Genomic DNA, 20,135 nt, shown 5'->3' with positions numbered 1-20,135 from the left:
AGACGCGTAGAGCCCCCAACAACAGCGTCCCTGACGACAGGCATCCCGCCCCTCTCTCCTGTACAGGAACCAATCAGAGACGTCGAAGGACCGGAAGGGATACACCGTGACCCCGGAAGGCCCGCCTCTCCACCGACTGTCGGATACAGAAAAGCCGGAAGAGAAGACACGAGCGTTGTCGAAGGATTGTGGCAGGAGAATTCGGCTGGACCGGTGACGGACGGAGAAGACGGGAACGGAGAACGCGAGGAGTGGTCCGAAGAGTGGTGGAGTCCCACGGAGGAGGCTGGAGAGCGGCCGTAACTCGGAGGAGAGTTACGGCGGAGCGCGTGAGTACCAGTTACTCCCTTGAGCACGCTAGGTGCCCGTGTATACAGTTGTAAAGCCCTCCCAGTGTAAATTGTTCCCGCTATCCTAGGCACGTCACAAGTAAGCACTACCCAGGTTGTAAATAAGCACTTTACACTGTACAAAGAGCACCCCTCTCCCCACATCCCTGTGCACTTCTATTTCTTTCCTTTCCCTGATCCATACCCGTACCGCCCTCACTTCCCCTTCGTGTCCTCACACTCCCGGGTTAACGGTGAAGGTACAGGATCTCGAATCCAAGCACAGCTAACGGCTCCCTCTTGTCTCTTGTTTGTCCTCCGAGGTGTTCTCCGACCCCAACGAGGCAGCTACACCAAAGACCCAACCTTTCCTTGGACCCTCATCCCGCCAGACAAGAAAGAAGAAGACGGACACCTCTTCCCGTGATTTGGACCGGACTCTCCTACTGTCTCCGTATAAACCTTGTATAAACAAACCCTAATAAATCGCTATCGCCCACTATATCCGGCCTCCTCGCCTGCTTTACCAGTCCGCTGACCGCCCACGATCACATCTGGTGTCAGAAGTGGGATTCACTGGAGGAATGGAGGCCGTGATGAAAAGGATGGCGGAATCCCAAGAACAGCTGGGAAAGTTAATGGAGCAGTTCCTCAAAACTGCCGAGGACGATCGGGGGCAGCTCCACGATGTCTTGAAGGGACAAGGATCCTCCCACGACCAGGCTATGGGAAAACTGACCGATGTCCTGGGTCAGCCGCGCCCGACGTCCTCCCTCCCGTCAGTGGTACTGCAGAAATACGTACCGGGGGAGGACCCTGACTTTTTCTTTACCAACTTTGAACGGCTGGCCCAGGCCGCCGCCTGGCCGTTAGACCGGTGGGCCCACTATCTAGGGCCCCTGCTAACGGGAGAACTACAAGCTGCCTACCAGCAAGCGAATATACAAGGCAATACCCCTTACGACGACGTAAAGAAATGCATACTTGAGCGGCTGGGTATAGACGCGGAAACCTACCGCGTACGTCTGCGCCAAGTAAAAGAAGGACCCCAAGAGAATCCCAGGGCCCTCTCCTTCCGAATCAAGGACCTCGCCAACCGCTGGCTGAAACCCGACAACTCCACGAAAGAGAATATCCTGGAAAAGATTTACCTGGAACAATTCCTATCGTCTTTGCATCCAGGCACGCAAAGATGGGTACGCCAGCATGCTCACCTGACCCTGGACACAGCGATAGAAATCGCAAGCGCTTACAGCAGGGCCCAGGAGGTCCAGAGGGGAAAGGACGATCATCCCCACAAACCACATCCCCCCACAGGACTACGACCACCACGACCCCCGGTACCAAGAAGACCTGATCCTCCTATCTTCTTCCCCACCCCGGTGATACAGCGTCCTGTCAATCCCGGACCTCAATGCTATAGCTGTGGCGGATTCGGTCACATTGCCAGGAACTGTCCACACAAGGAAGAGCCGATGGAAGTGGGTCTGGCACGGAACTATGTGTGTTCCGTACCAGGGACCCCTCCGCCCCCTTTCAGACGTCCGGTGAACTTTGATGGACAACCCCTCATGGCCCTTACGGACACAGGGTGTCGACAGAGTGTTATCAGGCCTCAAGATCTACCCTACCCGGTGCAGCCGTCGTCCGACAGGGTGGCCATTCAATGTGTGCACGGGGACACGAAGAGTTACCCCACCGCCCAAGTACTGGTGCAGCATGAAAAGGATCCCGGCACGGCTCTTACAATGGGACTGATCCCCGCCCTACCAGAACAGGCGATCCTAGGAAGCGATTACCCCGGATTGCCCGGAATGTTGCATGACACCACAGAGTCCCTGACACACTGGTGGGAAGATGCTCCCTTCCCTAAGGGATTATCCTCCCCCCTACAACACCGTAAACCAGCCAAAACCAAAGCACAGAAGAAAAAGGAAAAAAGGGAATATACGGGCGCTTATCCAGTGCTTCCAGATGAACACCCCTGGCAAACGGACCGTGAATTCCGGGCCGCACAGCAGGAAGACCCTCTGTTACAGGAAGCCTGGGGAAGGGCAGTGGATCAAGAGGACCCCCTTAACGTAGGTCCCTACTTCTTTAAGAAAAACGGTCTTTTATACCGAAAAGGGGGGATCCACCAGAAACCCCAACTCCTGGTCCCCGGCCCCTTTCAGGAGAAAGTACTCTTCCTAGCACATAGCCATCTTCTGGGAGGGCATTTCGGTGAAGAAAAGACCAGCCAAACAATCCTGGATAAGTTTTATTGGCCCGGAATACACCAGCATATCAAAAAGTTTTGCAAAGAGTGTCCAGTCTGCCAAAAACACAGTAGATACCGACCCCCTAGGGCCCCGCTGCAACCCCTTCCCATCATAGACGTCCCATTCAGCAGAGTAGGGATGGACATAATCGGACCCCTATTACCGTCACGGAGTGGGTGTCGTTACGCCCTGGTAATTGTGGACTATGCCACCCGCTTCCCTGAAGCCCTGCCCCTGAGACAACCCACCACCCAGAACATTGCGAAGGCCCTCATTACTGTATTCACTCGGGTCGGTTTTCCCAGGGAAATACTCACCGACCAGGGTACTCCTTTTGTCTCCTCTTTGATGAAACAGGTATGCGCCAGCCTGGGGATCAAACAAATCAGAACCTCGGCGTACCACCCGCAAACCGACGGTTTAGTCGAGCGGTATAACGCCACCCTAAAACAGACCCTTAAGAAACTGTTAGGCTTAGAAACCAAGAGGTGGGAAGACATGCTACCCCTTGCCCTGTTTGCTATCCGTTGTGCCACCCAAAGTAGCACCGGGTATTCCCCCTATGAATTGTTATATGGCCGACCCCCCCGCACCTTTCTTGACATGGCCCAAGAAGCATGGGAGGCAGAACCAGACCGTACCCGGCCCCTTCCTGAATACATGGAGAATCTGAAAACCCACCTATCCCTTATGAGAGATATAGTAAGCCAGAACCTCGAGAGTGCCCAGAACAGACAAAAAGGCCAATACGACAAAGGCACCAAACCCAGAACCTTCCTGGTAGGGGATCTTGTGTTACTTATGATGCCCTCCTCCGATCAAAAACTCCTGGGACAGTGGCAAGGTCCGTATAGCATCCTACGTCAGGTGACCCCTGTCACATATGAGCTAGACATAGATCCCGGTCGTGGAGTCACTCAGATATACCACGTTAATCTTTTAAAAAAATGGGAAGGCCCCCGCCCCGTCTTAAGTGGGTCAGCACGCACAGAACTCCTCTCCTTCAACCCTTGTATCGATCCCGACATCACCCCACGACAGAGAGAGGAACTCGAAACAGCCCTATTTCCATTGCGACATGTGTTCTCCTCTTCCCCGGGACATTCCTCCATAACTGAGCACACGATTCAAACCATACCCGGGCAGGTAGTACGTCAAAGGCCGTACAGAGTCCCCGAGGCCCGCAGGGAAGTAATCCGACGTGAAACGGAACAGATGCTACAGATGGGTATCATCGAGCCCTCGATAAGCGAGTGGAATTCCCCGATAGTACTCGTACCCAAGCCGGACGGCTCTGTCCGTTTCTGTATTGATTTCCGGGGGGTTAATAAGATATCCTCCTTTGATACATACCCCTTACCCCGCGTCGACGAAATGGTCGAACGCATAGGGAAGGCCCAATACATCTCCACGCTAGACCTCTGTAAGGGGTATTGGCAGATACCCCTACGGGAAGAAGACAGAAAAAAGACGGCCTTCTCCACACCTGACGGGTTATACCAATTCCTGGTCCTTCCTTTTGGGCTTCATGGCGCCCCAGCCACGTTCCAACGGGCCATGAATAACATCCTGCAACCTCACTCTCTTTATGCTGGTGCATATCTCGATGATATCGTGATTTATAGTGACAACTGGTCCCAGCATTTGGAACACCTGTACCAGGTCATCTCCTCCATAGGGGCACATGGTTTTACCATTAATCCCTCCAAAACTACCCTAGCAGCACAGACCGTGAAGTACCTAGGCTATCTCCTAGGGGAAGGCTTAATCAGACCCCAGGAGAGCAAAATCGAAGCCATACAGTCCCTCCCCTTCCCCCAGAGCAAAAGAGACCTTCGTGCTTTCCTGGGGCTCCTGGGTTACTACCGACGGTTTGTCCCCAACTTCTCACAAAGAGCAGCCCCCCTCACCGACCTCCTAAAAAAGTCTATGAGAACAGACACCCTTCTCAAATCCCCTACGGTTGATCTGATGCAGGCATTCACGGATCTAAAGAATGCCCTGACTTCCCATCCAGTGTTAGTAAGCCCGGATTATACACGGCCGTTTATTTTACAAACGGACGCCTCCGAACAGGGGCTCGGGGCGGTCCTCTCCCAGAAAGACCCCCAAGGGAACGAGAAACCTGTCCTCTTTCTTAGCAGAAAACTGTTTCCCCGAGAGAAAAACTACGCCGTGGTGGAGAAGGAAGCCCTGGCCATTAAGTGGGCAGTAGACAGCCTACGGTATTATCTGGAGGGGAGACAATTCACCATCTACACTGACCATGCTCCCCTGGAGTGGATGGCGCGGAACAAGGGCCACAATGATAGAATCCTCCGCTGGTTCCTATCCCTCCAGCCGTATCACTTCACCACTGTACACAGGAAGGGCATGGAACAAGGTAACGCAGACTACCTTTCTCGTTACCCTGTGTCCACTAAGGGTACAAGAAAGACAGCTAGGGGAAGGGGATGTGATCTCGGGACCCGAGATCTCCATAACCGAGACTATCTAGCTCCCCTATTACCGCCTCACACCATAGCCCGTTCAGGTAGACGCGTAGAGCCCCCAACAACAGCGTCCCTGACGACAGGCATCCCGCCCCTCTCTCCTGTACAGGAACCAATCAGAGACGTCGAAGGACCGGAAGGGATACACCGTGACCCCGGAAGGCCCGCCTCTCCACCGACTGTCGGATACAGAAAAGCCGGAAGAGAAGACACGAGCGTTGTCGAAGGATTGTGGCAGGAGAATTCGGCTGGACCGGTGACGGACGGAGAAGACGGGAACGGAGAACGCGAGGAGTGGTCCGAAGAGTGGTGGAGTCCCACGGAGGAGGCTGGAGAGCGGCCGTAACTCGGAGGAGAGTTACGGCGGAGCGCGTGAGTACCAGTTACTCCCTTGAGCACGCTAGGTGCCCGTGTATACAGTTGTAAAGCCCTCCCAGTGTAAATTGTTCCCGCTATCCTAGGCACGTCACAAGTAAGCACTACCCAGGTTGTAAATAAGCACTTTACACTGTACAAAGAGCACCCCTCTCCCCACATCCCTGTGCACTTCTATTTCTTTCCTTTCCCTGATCCATACCCGTACCGCCCTCACTTCCCCTTCGTGTCCTCACACTCCCGGGTTAACGGTGAAGGTACAGGATCTCGAATCCAAGCACAGCTAACGGCTCCCTCTTGTCTCTTGTTTGTCCTCCGAGGTGTTCTCCGACCCCAACGAGGCAGCTACACCAAAGACCCAACCTTTCCTTGGACCCTCATCCCGCCAGACAAGAAAGAAGAAGACGGACACCTCTTCCCGTGATTTGGACCGGACTCTCCTACTGTCTCCGTATAAACCTTGTATAAACAAACCCTAATAAATCGCTATCGCCCACTATATCCGGCCTCCTCGCCTGCTTTACCAGTCCGCTGACCGCCCACGATCACACGAACGTTATTCTTTCGAAAACACGACAACCGCCCTGACGAAGTTCTAAACACGAACGAAACACATTGGCTGTTTGCTTGCCTCTTTGGATGTATTTAAATAAAGTTGATACCCACGAAGACACTAAATAAGCTTCCTTATTAGTCACTACTTCACCTGGGGAGTGCACCACTCCATTGTTCATTCCAGGTTTGTTCCAGGCCTAGGCGGGTTGCACCCCTCAACGGCAAGTGCAGGAGCAGATTGCACACCTATCATTCTACCAAATTTCTAGACTCTACTTTGAGCAATTTGTCCAAGGCTAGTGCAGCACCGGGAGTCAGCCGTGGTTTCTGTGAATTTGGAGTACTTTAACATGTTAGTTCTCATCTGCAGCTTTATGATTTATTGATCTTAAAAACTCCCTGCTGGTGGCAATAACACCAAAATGAGTGTGCATCTGAATTCCTAATACATGTTCTTACTTTCTTTAAATCTATTATACAGTGAAGTTTATGCATTTATTAGGGAGTGTTAGACTTGACATCTTTTGGCTTCTTTCCCCTGAGTTTTTACTTCCTGACCTCCCGGTTTTGACTCTGTTTTTGCTGGCGTAGTGTTTCTGCGCCCTTTTCTCACTGCTGATCAGTGGTAAAGTGCAAGTGCTCCTGTGGTAAATGGTGTTATGGATTGGTGTTTCCATGATTGGATATTTGATTTACTTGTTAGTCCCTAGTAAAGTGCACTGAATGTGCCAGGGCCTGTGAATCAAATGCTATTAGTGGCCTGCAGCACTGATTGTGCCACCCACCTGAGTAGCCTTGAAAAGGTAACTCAGACCTGCCATATCGGAGTCTCTGCGCAGTTTGTAACTGCCATGTCGACTTGGCCAGTGAGCACACTTGCCAGCCCCTCACCTTCCCTTTTCTTACATGTCAGCCACCCCTAAGGTAGGCCCATGGTTCCCCTGGGGGCCGGGTGCAGTGTAAGTGAAAAGTAAGACATGTCCTTGTGTGTGTGGCATGTCCTGATAGCGAATTACAGCCAATTTTGTTTTTCCCTATTGCAAGGCTACCTGTTCCCAATAGGACAGAATGGGGAGTTTGTTTATAACATCTTATAAACATAACTGGCCTGGGTAATTAGGTAGGAAAATAAAGTTTAGTATGCTGAGCTCAGAATCTAAAGATGCATCTTTTAGTGAAGGTGATTTTTACATTCGGTGTTTGAAAATACCACTTTTAGAAAGTAGGTATTTTCTTGCTCAGTCATCCCATGTGCCTCAGCTGGAATGTGGATTGCCTGTCTGGGTTTTGGATGACAGAAGGCTGGGGAGCAGGAGTGGCTCCAGATAGTCTAGGTGGGTCAGGAAAGGGCTGAATAGACCTGGGCTACAATTGGGGAAGGGGGAGGAGATTTCCTTGCACCTCAAAGGGCCTGGTCTGCCTCTGACCAGGCCGTCTCCAGCTCCTGCCAGGAAGTCACACCAGAGAAGGCAGAACTGGTGAGGGTTGGGCACAGACACTCTCTGCCTAAAAGATCAAAGGATTTGGGGATATAAATACTGGGGCCCAGACCCCTGAACTTTAGAACTCTTTTGGACCAAGAAGACTGCCAAGAAGAGGATCTGGAGAAGCTGTGAGGAGGAACTACCACATTGCTGTGTGCTCTGCTGTGTTGGCCTGCAGTGGCTGCTTCTGTCTTCGGCAGTGAAAGGACTGGACTTTCTGAAATCTACTTTTGTGAGTTTCTCCAATGGCTTGTGGTAAGGCTTGCCCCCTGTTCAAGAAATCTCAGGAACAGCAAAGACTTCAAGCGCTTCTGCCCTCAGCACTGGGGACTGTGTGTTTTGTGGTGCAACAGAAGAAAAAGCAACCTGACAACGTCGACGACGACGCTGCTGACTCCGTGTCCTGAAGGCACCGCAGAGGGCACCTGCGCAATGCTGCACCACGACCCTGATCTCTCCAACAACACCCCTGCTGACGTCGCCACCAAGCCGCTGCTCGTGCCGCCTCGCTTCACTACGACACCATGGTATCCCCGACGACGACGCTCCACGCCGGTATCTACGTTTTTGTTGGCACCCTCATTCCGCACGACACCTTGGTATCCCCGACGACGACGCTCCACGCCGGAATCTATGTTGTTGCTGGCACCCTGATCCCGCACCACAGCCTTGGCCTACCGATGCCGGCGCCATCGACTCCAGGTAATCAGCCGGCAACAGCGCTTCAGCAACGAGGACGCTGTTGATTTCATCGCGACCTGCCAGCACTGCGACCCTTGTCTCACCGATAACCCCATCTGATGCCGCAGTCAGCCGGGACTGTTTCGATTTGTTTGTTCACTACGTCGTGATAGCCTCGGACGGAGCTATCGGCATCAAGGAACTGTTTTTCAAGCATATTTGGATAACTGAAGATTTTTAAGTACTGTATTGTGGATTTTTTTTATCGTTTTTGGTCTTGTCTTAAGAATATAAAAATATTGGATATTTTTCTAAAGTGGTGTGGTGTCCTTTTGTAGTGCTTACACTGTATTACTGTTGGCTATGTGCAAATGCTTTGCACACTGCCTCTAAGATAAGCCTGATTGCTTGTGCCAAGCTACCAATGGGGATGAGCAGGGGTTATTATAGGAGTGTAACTCCCTTATCCTGACTTGAGTGGTGGTTTCTGCCCGACTTTGGCACATGCCCTAGCCTACCAAAAATCCCATTTCTAACAGGAACCAAACATGTGATGAAAAACACCCCGTACTTGACTCCTTATAAGAAATAGGGCTAATTACCCCTACCTAATTAATCTTGAATCCCAAGAGACCCAGCCTGTTTTTTCAAGTCATTGCTAGGCCAAGAAGTCTAAAGTTTCCTTGAGCTAAGCAGCACAAAAGAGGTGATATAAAAGGTGGGAGAAACCTTTATGAACAAAAATCAGCGCCTTTAGACTGACACTTTCTCTTTACACACGTCACAAAAAATCAGATGTCTTAGAGCCCCATGATTTTCTTCTGCATCACAAGTTTACATAGTACAGGTGGATCATTAGTCTGAACAGTACTTGTGAAGTTATGAAGGCTTAATGATTGGTGTGTGTGTGTGAAGAGAGATATCTGTTTAAGAGTCTGGTCTGACAAACACAAGCTCTGTCCCTTTACAGGTTCACATTTCTCAAGGAGGATGGTTGAAGGGTAGATTCCTTATTGATGCCTGTCTGCATTATGCAAGGCCCTTCTTTCTGACCTGAGCTGAATGTTTTCCTAACTCTTTTAGGTTTGGTACCCACACTTGCCCTGACGAAGTTGCCGGAATAATAGTAGGCAACGAAACATGTTGGCCCATATGGTGATGAATGGCCAATTAGATGCTGTTTTTAAACAAGGACACTTACTGCTCTGAATAAATTCATTTTGTAAGTAAGTGATACCTACTTTTAATTGAGGATTGCATCTCCTCTTTTGTATTGTGTGTGGGACTTGGTAGGCATGCAGTGATTCTTACAGACTGTCGTTTTTTTCACTCATTTTCTCACAGATTTCTCAGTTCAGAGGAATCTCTTTACTTTCATCTTCTTTTTTCCACTTGGAAAGCTACCAATGATGACAGTGTGGGCATACTGGTAAATATATGCCAGCAGCCACCCCTTGGTGTTTTTACCGTGAGGTGCTTCCCATTCTTTTTCACTAAGTTGTGTGGTGAGATATATATATTTTCCAAAATTTCTTTTGGTTTAGGCTTGTTGGAAACTGTGGCACATGACAAAGTTGGATGTGAATTTGGAACAGTAGGACATACTGGCAAGTAAAATGTGTACTGCAGAGTAAGGGGGATTTATACCCCTGGTCCTTGGAATTATAAGATACTGTTAGGAGAAGGCCATGTCTTATTGAGAAATATATTGTAAGTGGGGGGAGACCTGACCACTTACCCCCTGGTGCTCCAATCTGTTTTTTGCGTCAAAGGATATGTCATAGAGTAGATAGCAAGGATAAGATAAGATAAGGGGCCAGTTGGTAGGGGATCTGGCCCAAGACCATTATAGCCCTTAAAAGCACCAAACAGGGAAAACACAGATATCCCCTTAACCGGTAAAGCCTTGAGTTCTCTACCTTCATTCACTACACCTTTTACCAAGACACCTATGCTGGATATTTGAAAAGGAGGGATTAAATAGGGGTTGTTAGTGGATTACCCAGAAATGCCAGTCAGAGGTGCCAGTTTAGGAGATAAAGATTGGAAGGACTGAGAGGCAAGGACCAGGATATGAACGCTTGAAAAGTAAAAGCATAAAGTAATGATATTCAGACTACAGACCAGCAAGTGTCTCGGCGAGAACTAGGGTTTTCCAGTTATTTACTTACTCATAATCGTCAGAGCTGGAGATGAAGTTGCTGTGCGATGAGTCATGCATGCAGATTGTGGAAGCATTTGTTTAGATATTGATGTTGTTTTGCTCGTGTGGCTTGCCCACTTGATGGCCAGTGGCTATCATCAAGGTGGCCAAAGATGCCCCCAAATTATCAAAATCCATGACATCTGCCCCTCCAAGGAATTCCATGAGACAAGAAGAGCTTGAGGAATCAGGTGATCTCATTGGAGGCTCCAACTCGGACACCTGAACCCCAAACACTTGCTACCTGGTCATAATCTGCGTATAGACTGTCCTTAGTCGACCATTGACAATGCTGTGCTTCTCTGAAGCATTCCAGAAGGTCAATCCAACAGACTTGTTGACAGCCACACCTCTGAACATCTACGACATCTCTGGAAGCTAGGACACTTGAGCTGGGTGTGAACCTGCATTGATAACAGTTTTGTTGTAAGCTTTATTGCAAGCAAATTCACTTAAACAGAATTTTGAGTTTCTACATAACTTTTCATCTTCACGGATTAGAGAAAAGTACCTAATTAGCACAGTGGAACAATATTTTTGCACATCCGACATTCATTGATGAGGTGAAGGAGAATTATACAATTCAACCAGCGTTACTTAATTTGCAGAAACAAATATCTTTTATCAAGTTAAATAGAAGGAAGGTTTTTTGGAGTTTCAAGGTTTTTCCTTCCTACCAACATCCATAGATTTAGTAGTTACTGATTTGCCTTCCTTCCTCATTTCAGACTTTCTGGGCTAATCATTTAGTTGTAGTTAACCACTAACAAAGTATATCTGCTATTAATGTTCTTGCTCTAAATGATTTCTTTATAAAGCATCCCATCCAGCAGCATTTTCCATGATGACTTGAGGTAATTGTTTTTTTCTTTGCAGGGTGACAGTGGAGGACCCTTGGTGTGCCAGGATGAATACACATGGCGCTTAGTTGGTATTGTGAGCTGGGGAACGGGGTGTGCAGAGCCCAATCACCCTGGAGTATACACGAAGGTGGCTGAATTTCTAGACTGGATATATCACATTATTGAGGTACAATCATTTTTGCAATGACCTGATCTGTGACTTGAAAACACATCTGAAAATGTTGTAAAGCTGTTTTCAATAAAGATCCCTCGATTTGACATGTTCAATCCACCCCAAAATAATAATATATACAGTTATCCCTGGGCATTTTATAAATTAAGCTATTGATATTCTTGAAGTAGGTCACAAATTGCAACTCACTATAATTTGCTACCATCACTGGGATGGTGGTCTTCTATCAGCAGACCACGATTGCTTTTAAAATAAAGCTGTTTTTAACGAAACCCATGTGCCTTAAAGGAAATGGAATGCATTTTAAATAAGCATTTGCAATGCAAAAGATCTGGCATTCACAAGGTTTGAGCTATTATAATTAGTATTGTAAATGACAATGCCTACACATATACGTGCACACTCACAAACAGGACTACTTCATAAAACCATAGCTGCTTTAGCTGTGGCAGGATCTCCACCCTGATCCCTTCTGCCCTCTCGCTCTCTTACTCTGCAGGCAGCCGATCTCCTACTGTGCTGCTGAAAGAAACTGGCAACTGAAATAACTTTAGACTTTATAGGCGCCTTTCTACATGAGAGCACAGTTTTATTGCTGCATTGAAGAATGACTTGACATTTGTCCCAAAAACCAGGACATGTATTGAAAATGAATGAAATAGTTTGGACAGTCCTCTGAAAACCGGGACATCTGGTCACCATACAGAGTGACATCATGAGAGAAGTACCAAGAAACTGGTTAAAAGAGGAGGAGAGGTCGTGAGGATGACAAATGCAATAAAAAGATTAGGGGCCCTGAGCCAAAGGAAGACAAAAACAAGCAGCTGCCACAGTTTAAAAAAAGAAAAAGTACACATACAGTGCAACAACCAAGTAAAGGGGCAAGTAATAATGGGAGGATACAAATGACAATCAAAAATGAAAAGCAGGCCCTATTTAGGGTCTGTCCCCCAGGTCACAGCATAAAAGGCCAGTAGTGGCTTATATAGTTGTACGCGTTGTATTCAATGATGAACCAAATAGTTTCAACAATTTATTTTGGTGAAGTTTATACAAATGACTACATGGCCATACTAAGGAGGGACGAACAAGCCTATTAACGAACCAGACGCCAGCATCTACAAAGGACAAAGACACAAGAAAATGACTAATGTGAGCGGGGCTTCTCCTCCGTACTATACCTACAACTGATTGCCAGGAAGCACTTGCATGCTGCCTCATACTCAACCTAAACATTTTTTTTAAATATTTGGCAATGGCCCATTAGACACTTAAAAATGTTTTGGGACATAAAGCACAAAGGGGAAGGGTGCCACTTCCCATGTGCAAAGGGATTACCACCTCCTTTAAGGTGTTAGTAAAATATGAATGTTTTTGTGATCGGATTTCATTCCTACACATTTATACATATAAGGATTTGGTATTCGAAAGGGATGCCCTTAAAATGTATATTCCAACTTTTTTGTAAGATTTGGCAGTGACCCATAGGACTCTGAAAAATATTTTTGGGCAACATTCACAAAGGGAAAGGGGATCACTGCCCATTTGCAAATGGATTACCACCTCCTTTGACGTGTCAGTAAAACTATTAATGTTTTTGTGGCCGAATGTCAATCTCACACATTGAAACATATCTTAAGGAATCAGTAGTTCAAAGGGATACTCTTAAAATGCCCCTTCCAAATACCAATTCGGTATGGTTTCCTACAAATCTTTTACAAATTTCTAAATGGGTTTAGTACATTCAAAAACACATTTACTGAATTGTAGGGTTTGCAACCGTTAAATACGTTTGTACATCTGTACCAAAGTTCTGTGAGCAGTGGTTGCATAAGTAAGTCAAATGAGGTGCAAAGAAACAAAATACTCCTCTTTGAAAGACAAATGTGCAAGGTAGGTAGTGGAATAATTTTAATGCAACTGACAAAAATGTCCTTTAAATTTCACTGTGAAGGTTAACTACTACTTGTCGTCAGTGATCCCCCATACCTCTTCACCTTTCTTGATACTCATGTGGCTAGGACATTACTCCTAATGTCTAGCTGGATGACAACAACCACCCAATCCAGGAAATAATATCTCTAAGCCAATCAAGTTTCTATCAAAGATAGAAATTGGATTTTGTTTGTGAAGTATCGGAGAAACTGAAAACTAGAAGTGTCTCACAAAGGTTTGTTCTACTGTATACGGACACATCGATTAGCGAGGTACAAGAATATCATGGACAGAATATTGAAAGGTAAGTGCATATATGGAAGAACGGATTTATTATTCCTAACTCTGTATTTGTGTACCTCGAAAATATGCATATATTGTTACGGTACATAAATGTGGAGTTAGATATAGAAAGTCTGTACCTGTCAATATTTTTGTTTAGAAGTTTTGTTTTCAGTAATTCTGTGCTATCGATATTCTGGCTCCGGTATTCAGGGTGCACACCGTCACAAATAACATAGATAATTCAAAGAAGGAATGTTATAAAACAAAACTCTCAAAAATGAAAACAACCATTGAATATTGTCAAAAAACAATAATGTTTTGAAAACCTTGGATGATAGGAAAGTAAGACGTGCCACCTTCTTTGCCAGCCATCCCTGGGGCTACAAAGCTGTGCCTGCTCCTTTTTTGTGAAGAAGTGGTTTGCTTGATCCCATAGTATCTGTGGGACGCAGTTGTTAAAGAAAAACAGATTATCATTTCATGGACATTTGATAGCTGCAAGTCAGAAAGGGTAACGGCATAGCTATAACTGCAAATGGGATTCGACTGGAAGCTAGCTTGGATCGAACAGTATTCAGTTGTTCAAGCCACTGCTTATATCTACAGATATTAAACTGTAGCACAATTCTTTCAGGGAGAGATATCATGAAATTTGAATACCTGCTTAGAATATTAAATAAGGTGTAAATTATATAGCAATGAAGGATCATCCACAATCATTATAAATTACTTTGTAATTAGGGGAGTGGACTGTGGAAATATGTGTTTAAACTGTAATCTATTGAAGTCTTCTTCGAAAAAGTTTTAAAATCGGGGATCACAGTAATGAGAAATATATCAACAGTTGTTGTATTAAGAATGATATGTGCACTGCAAATTATAGGTCCTACCTGTTTAAGACATCTCAGTTTAGGTGTGGTTCATTGAGACAATAACAAAGCAGAACGGTGCGGTCTTGTCAGGAGAACAGAGAGGAATATTCAGTTTTCAAACATCAGAAGTGTACTTTGTGCTTCAGACATAATTTTGTACACAAGAAAAAACTCTTGTAATTCAAGGCCCAAAACAACCCACAGAAATAATGATTAAACCAGAAAAGTCCTTGAACCTTTTTCAAAAACATATTCATTCTAGAAGGTTAATTGTCTGTCATTAAGTAGTTCCTTACCTTGTCTGTAAATCAACATTATTTTTGCAATTGAGATGGCAAATCTCTAGATACAGACATGTTTTTCCGTCCTTACACCAAGCTAAAATATCAACCTTTCTGGCATCTGTGAGGAAGGGCAATTGCGCTACACAGCACTGCATGTGTGATTGCTTAATGGGGCGTTTTTGTGGTTTACTAAGTATTAGAAGTACATTTACAATATGCTTTAAGATTTAGGAGAGGCATATTAGCTATTATGTAATAGGATGAGCTAACAGCTCATAGGAGATGATAACCTGGAGTAATTAATGGATTCTCCAGTCTTTTGAAAGTACTTCTATTTAATTTTTAATGTTGTATTTATCTGCCATTATTTCCTCTTGTTTAGCTGTCCTATGTATGAAGGTTGCCTCTAATTCAAATAATATAAATAAAATGTAATCTAAATTAAACATTAACAAACACCAGTGGCTAAGTGGTCCTCTGACAGCATAAGAATTCCACCGATTTGCAGTAGCTGTCAGCAGGTTGAAATGCAGAGCCATGCCCCCTTTTGTAAACTTCCTGAAAATTGTATTGGGCAGCTCTAATTAAATACTTTTGTGTCTTTTTGGTAAAAGAACCAAATCAATATAGGCTGAAAACGTAGCAATCTTAAGAATTTCATTTAGCCATGTCTTACGTACGTGTGTGCCCTTCTGAATATCAAGATTCTATTAACTTGCTTACTGGTTATGTTTCCTCATTGTATCCACAGAACAATTAGGAGACGAACGAAGAACACAGCCCTAAATGTTGGATGTACATGGTGCACCTTCTGGTTCATAGAAGCAACCAAGGAACAAGAAAGCCGTCTTTGAGAAGGACCTGCTAAAGAAAGATCATACGGTTAGCATGGCTGTGGAGGACAGGATTCAACCCCATCGTCACATGCATCTATGTCTTCCAATGAACCTCAGGACTAAACATACAGGGGTAGATTATTACTTTAGGCCTCCTTCCGCAAAGCATTGTGGACATTGGGACACAGTGCCCTCTTACCTGCTGGTTGCAAGATGATATGTAAATGGTGTAGAGCTCGGAGAGCACTTTGCTAGTTAATTTCAACAGACCGCCTTGCATTTGAAACTGAACTAGAACCACCATGACGTGACCTAAAGATGGAGGCGATCCAGCCCAATTTGAAGTGGGGAGTTGCCGACATCACCAGAAACCATATTCAATGTAGAATGAGCTTACAGTGAGCTTACATTCTCTGTTCCTTCAGTGCAAACGCTCTGTGCCTTTATTGGTTGTACTCAATGAGCAACGCTCAAAGATGAATTCTGTATTAGCAATCACATGATGCCCCTTTGTGGCTTTAATTTGGGCATGCGCCATTATGTAAGACAACAGAGATGCTTCCCTCCATTCTGGCATTTTTCTACCTGTCTCACTCAGAGGTGGGTCAGTTACCTGTTTGAAAATCGTGTGGCTCTAAAGTCACGCACCTGCCGAGAAGACTGCCATACTAAAGTAATTTTTAAACTCTTATCAGGTGAACTACAAGGCCTAATTGATGGTGATATGAGATTATTTTGAATGCTAGCACAATAAAATATAGACTAACATGCTAGGGTGCATTGCCTTATTACAGTATATTTCATTATGAAGATTCCAATTTTAAGCGCTGGTAAACAATGAATCAGGTATGATTCAAAGAACTGGAGTTTACTTGGGTGGCTCTGTACTCCATGTGTGCTTGTACATCTGCTTTTTGGCAGAATATTACTTCTCACTTACAAATGAGGGCATATCATAACCAAGCCTACTAATGACAACCTACATTTGTTCATTTAACTCTTGTAAACTAAAATGAAATTTGCAAATTAGACATCACAGGCACATGAACAATGAAATACCCGTTCACAAACAGTTCCTACCTGTGTGTGCCACAACCAATCAAATTATATTTCGCTCTCAATTCTAATATTTGCCTGCAGGGTCCTTTACCAATACTGCTGCTCCTAACGCTAGTGCCTCTCAGACAGCTCACAATATACTAAAGCCATTGCTTAATTTGAGTCTGTGTTTGTTGGCAGGGGCCACTGCCACTTTTGCCTCTGGACCGGCACTTATTTTTGTTTACAAGACTTTGACCCTGAGCAAGAGAGAGAAAAACATAAAAAGGGGGAAAGACAAGAACGAGAAAAGCAGGAAACATTGACAAAGAAGGCAGGGATGAAAAAAAAAACTGAAATAGAGAGATTAATTAGCAGGGTGACTGGTATGTAATATGGGGTTTACACAGAACCTCAGGAGGTGATGATGATGATCGATAGTGCTGTAGTTACATTCGGTTGGGGTTAGAGTGCGTGAGGCAAAAGCAATAGTTTGTTCTTTACCATCAATCCATTGTCCAAAAACTGCACCAAGGCCCCTCGGACTAGCGTCTACTGAGACAAAAGAGTTAGCATTGGATACAAATGGATGTAAGGCTGGGGCATTAATGACTAACATTTTTACCTTTCCAAAAACATCATCTAAGGTGTCATTCCATTCAAACTTAATACCTTTTTTAAGGAGATATCTTAAGGGTTGAATCAATTGTGCATATCCAGGTACAAACCTCGCGTAGTATTCGCATAGCCCAAGGAATGATCGCAATGCATCTTTGTCTGTAGGTGGAGGTGCATTCGTATTGCTTCTATGTTACAAAACTTTAGTTTGATGCCCTCACTCGAAATCTTGTGACCTAGATATTCAACATTATTGACCAACAACTTACATTTGTTTGCTTTCACAGTCATACTTTTATCTTGTAAAATACTTAGAACCTTTTTAAAAAAATGTATGTGTTCTTCTTTGGTCTCTGTATGGATCAGAACATTATCTTGATATGCTTGTACTTGTGAAAACTCACCAAAAAGATTGTCCATAAGTTTTTGAAAAACACTCGGGGATGACGCAAGTCTAAATGGTAGCCTCAAATATTTAAATGCCCCAAATGGAGTTACGAATGCAGTGAATGCTTGACAATCTGGAGAGAGTTGGATTTGGTGATAAGCGGAGTGCAAATCTATGGTGGAGAAAACTTGGATTTCCCAATTTTAGCTTAAATCTCGTGTATAAGAGGTAGTGGATGGCAGTCCACAAGGATATTTTGATTTAACGATCTTAAATCCACACTTGGCCTCAGTTTTCAGTTCCTTTTCTTCCGCAAAACCACCGGATAAATCCATTCTGAGGAATTAATAGGGGAGATTATGCCTTCAGCTTGTAAATTATTAAGTAAAGCTTTTAAATCATCTCTAACAGTGAGAGGTACATGTCTGACTTTGTGTACTATTGGGACAGCATTCTCTTTTAATTTTTATGCTGTGTTCATAACCTTTAACACTACCCACTGTGTTCTTGAACAAATTTGGAAAATACTTTACTAGGTTTTCAACATTCATGTCAGGTTGATCAATGACCAAAATATTGAGAGGAAGAACTCCAAGTACAATAGGAGGATGTTGTCCAGGATGTAATATAATACCTAAAAGAGCTAAATCCTTACAGCCTATAATGTCTCTTCCTTTAATAGCCACATATACTTTTGTCTTAACAGCTCTGCCCAGGCATCCTACTATTTCCCAAAAATATCCTAAAAGATCTATGTCCTGTTCTCCAAACGCTTTTGGATTGATGTCAGGAGCAATAAGCGACATATCATTTGGCCATAACTTATAGAATGTACAATCTGCCAGAATGGTAACAGGAGCTCCTGAGTCAGCCATTCCTAAAACAGTTCTACCATCGATAGAGATGTCAACAAAGGGTCTTTTGATAGGCTTGTCTAAAGACTCCGGAACTTCCACAGTAACCACAACATTTGCAAATTGTGAAGTACAATCTTGTACATCTTGCGTTTCCAACAATATGTTAAAAATCCTAACCCTATTTGGATTGGAATTCACATAACTTCTACAAGCTCCTTGAAATGACCAATCTTTTGGCATTTAGTGCACCTTTTCCCCAAAGCAGGACAATTAGGATTGTTTCCTATATGATTCTTAGAACCACACAGAAAACATACCAACTGTCCTATTGGAGATTGATTTTTATAAGTTCTGTTCTTATTATACGTTTGTTTATTACCAATAGAACACACAGTACTATCCTCATTCACCAAACTCACATTAGAGGACGCAGCAGGCTATACCATGGTTTGTGCAGGAGAAACCATATTTGATTAGACTGACTAGACAATACTTTGGATGTGACAATCAACCTTTCAATGCATTTGGCAATGTCGATTGTTTCAGCCAAAGTGGGATTGCGTGAGGTAAGTAGGCGTTCCTGAATTTTCTTGGAGAAACATTAGAACACAAATTGATCCCTAATGTAAGTATCAATATCAGGGCCAAATTCACACATTTCAGCTAAAACTCTTAAAGTTGCTATATAATCCTCAACTGATTCTTCACAAGACTGCTTACACATTGCGAAATTAAACCTTTCTAACGTAACACTTGTAGTGTCAGAATACTGTTTAGCCATGCATAATTTTGCTTCAATAAATACATTCCATTGTGCATCTTCAGCAGTGGGTGCAGGGTGTCTTAAATTATCAAAGACCCTGTGGGCTGCTGTACCCAGATGATTTACCAATAAAGCCAATTTCCTCGTAGGAGAGTAGTTCTCCGCATCGATAGCAGTAAGATAATTCTCAAAGTCTCGAAGCCATTCTGACCATTTAAGTTCAGGCTTCACGGGTTTCAATAAGAATGGCGCTGGCTGGATAACACCTTGACTTGAAGCCATTGAGCTTAAAACAGAGATTCAAACTTCAAAATTTCCAAATAATGTTTTACCACGAAATTGTAAAACTTGAAGTCAAAGTCACAAAATATTAAATTAATATGGTTGAATTATCTTGTGAGGAAAATTGACGAATTGTCATACATACAACACCACATAAAGAAATGGAAGACACTCACTGTCAATAAAGAGAATCTAAGGTGTGTGAATCACCGTGTGTCACACCGTTAAACTGTAGATTTTCTTGAAATGATGATGAAAGAAACAGGTGTGCGAATCACCGAATATGGTATCGCACCGTTATATCTTGAATGCCAGTAACTGTTGGTTGTTAAAAGTGCTCCACACACAAAGAAAGTTCTTCCTTTCTAAACCAATATGGCCGCCGACGTACGTGACGTGGGTGATGTCAACACGCCCCCAGGATGCACTGTACCACATGTCATACGGAGAGAAGAATAGAAAGACGAACTCCGGGATCTGGAACGCCCAGGTATGCTCAAACGATGAATGCGCGAGATATGCGCTGCGTATCTTTCACCCGATGAAAGCGCGAGGCAGTCAA

General features: G+C 44.7%; 1 protein-coding gene across 1 annotated transcript in view; it reads left to right on the top strand.

The window, feature by feature from the left end:
- TMPRSS5 (transmembrane serine protease 5) overlaps positions 1-17,261 on the top strand; it is a 179,870-nt gene extending 162,609 nt beyond the window's left edge. Inside the window, exons 12-13 of the mRNA XM_078683973.1 lie at positions 11,257-11,409; positions 15,543-17,261. Of these exons, the coding sequence (XP_078540099.1) occupies positions 11,257-11,409; positions 15,543-15,551 (162 nt within the window). The 3' untranslated portion in view covers positions 15,552-17,261. The remainder of the gene's footprint in view (positions 1-11,256; positions 11,410-15,542) is intronic.
- The last annotated feature ends 2,874 nt before the right edge of the window (positions 17,262-20,135 follow it).

This window comes from Lissotriton helveticus, chromosome 3_1 (assembly GCF_964261635.1).
Source record: "Lissotriton helveticus chromosome 3_1, aLisHel1.1, whole genome shotgun sequence".
In the NCBI taxonomy this organism is placed as follows: domain Eukaryota; kingdom Metazoa; phylum Chordata; class Amphibia; order Caudata; family Salamandridae; genus Lissotriton; species Lissotriton helveticus.
The sequence above is the reverse complement of the archived record's forward strand: the minus strand, read 5'-3'. Positions and strand labels throughout refer to the sequence as shown.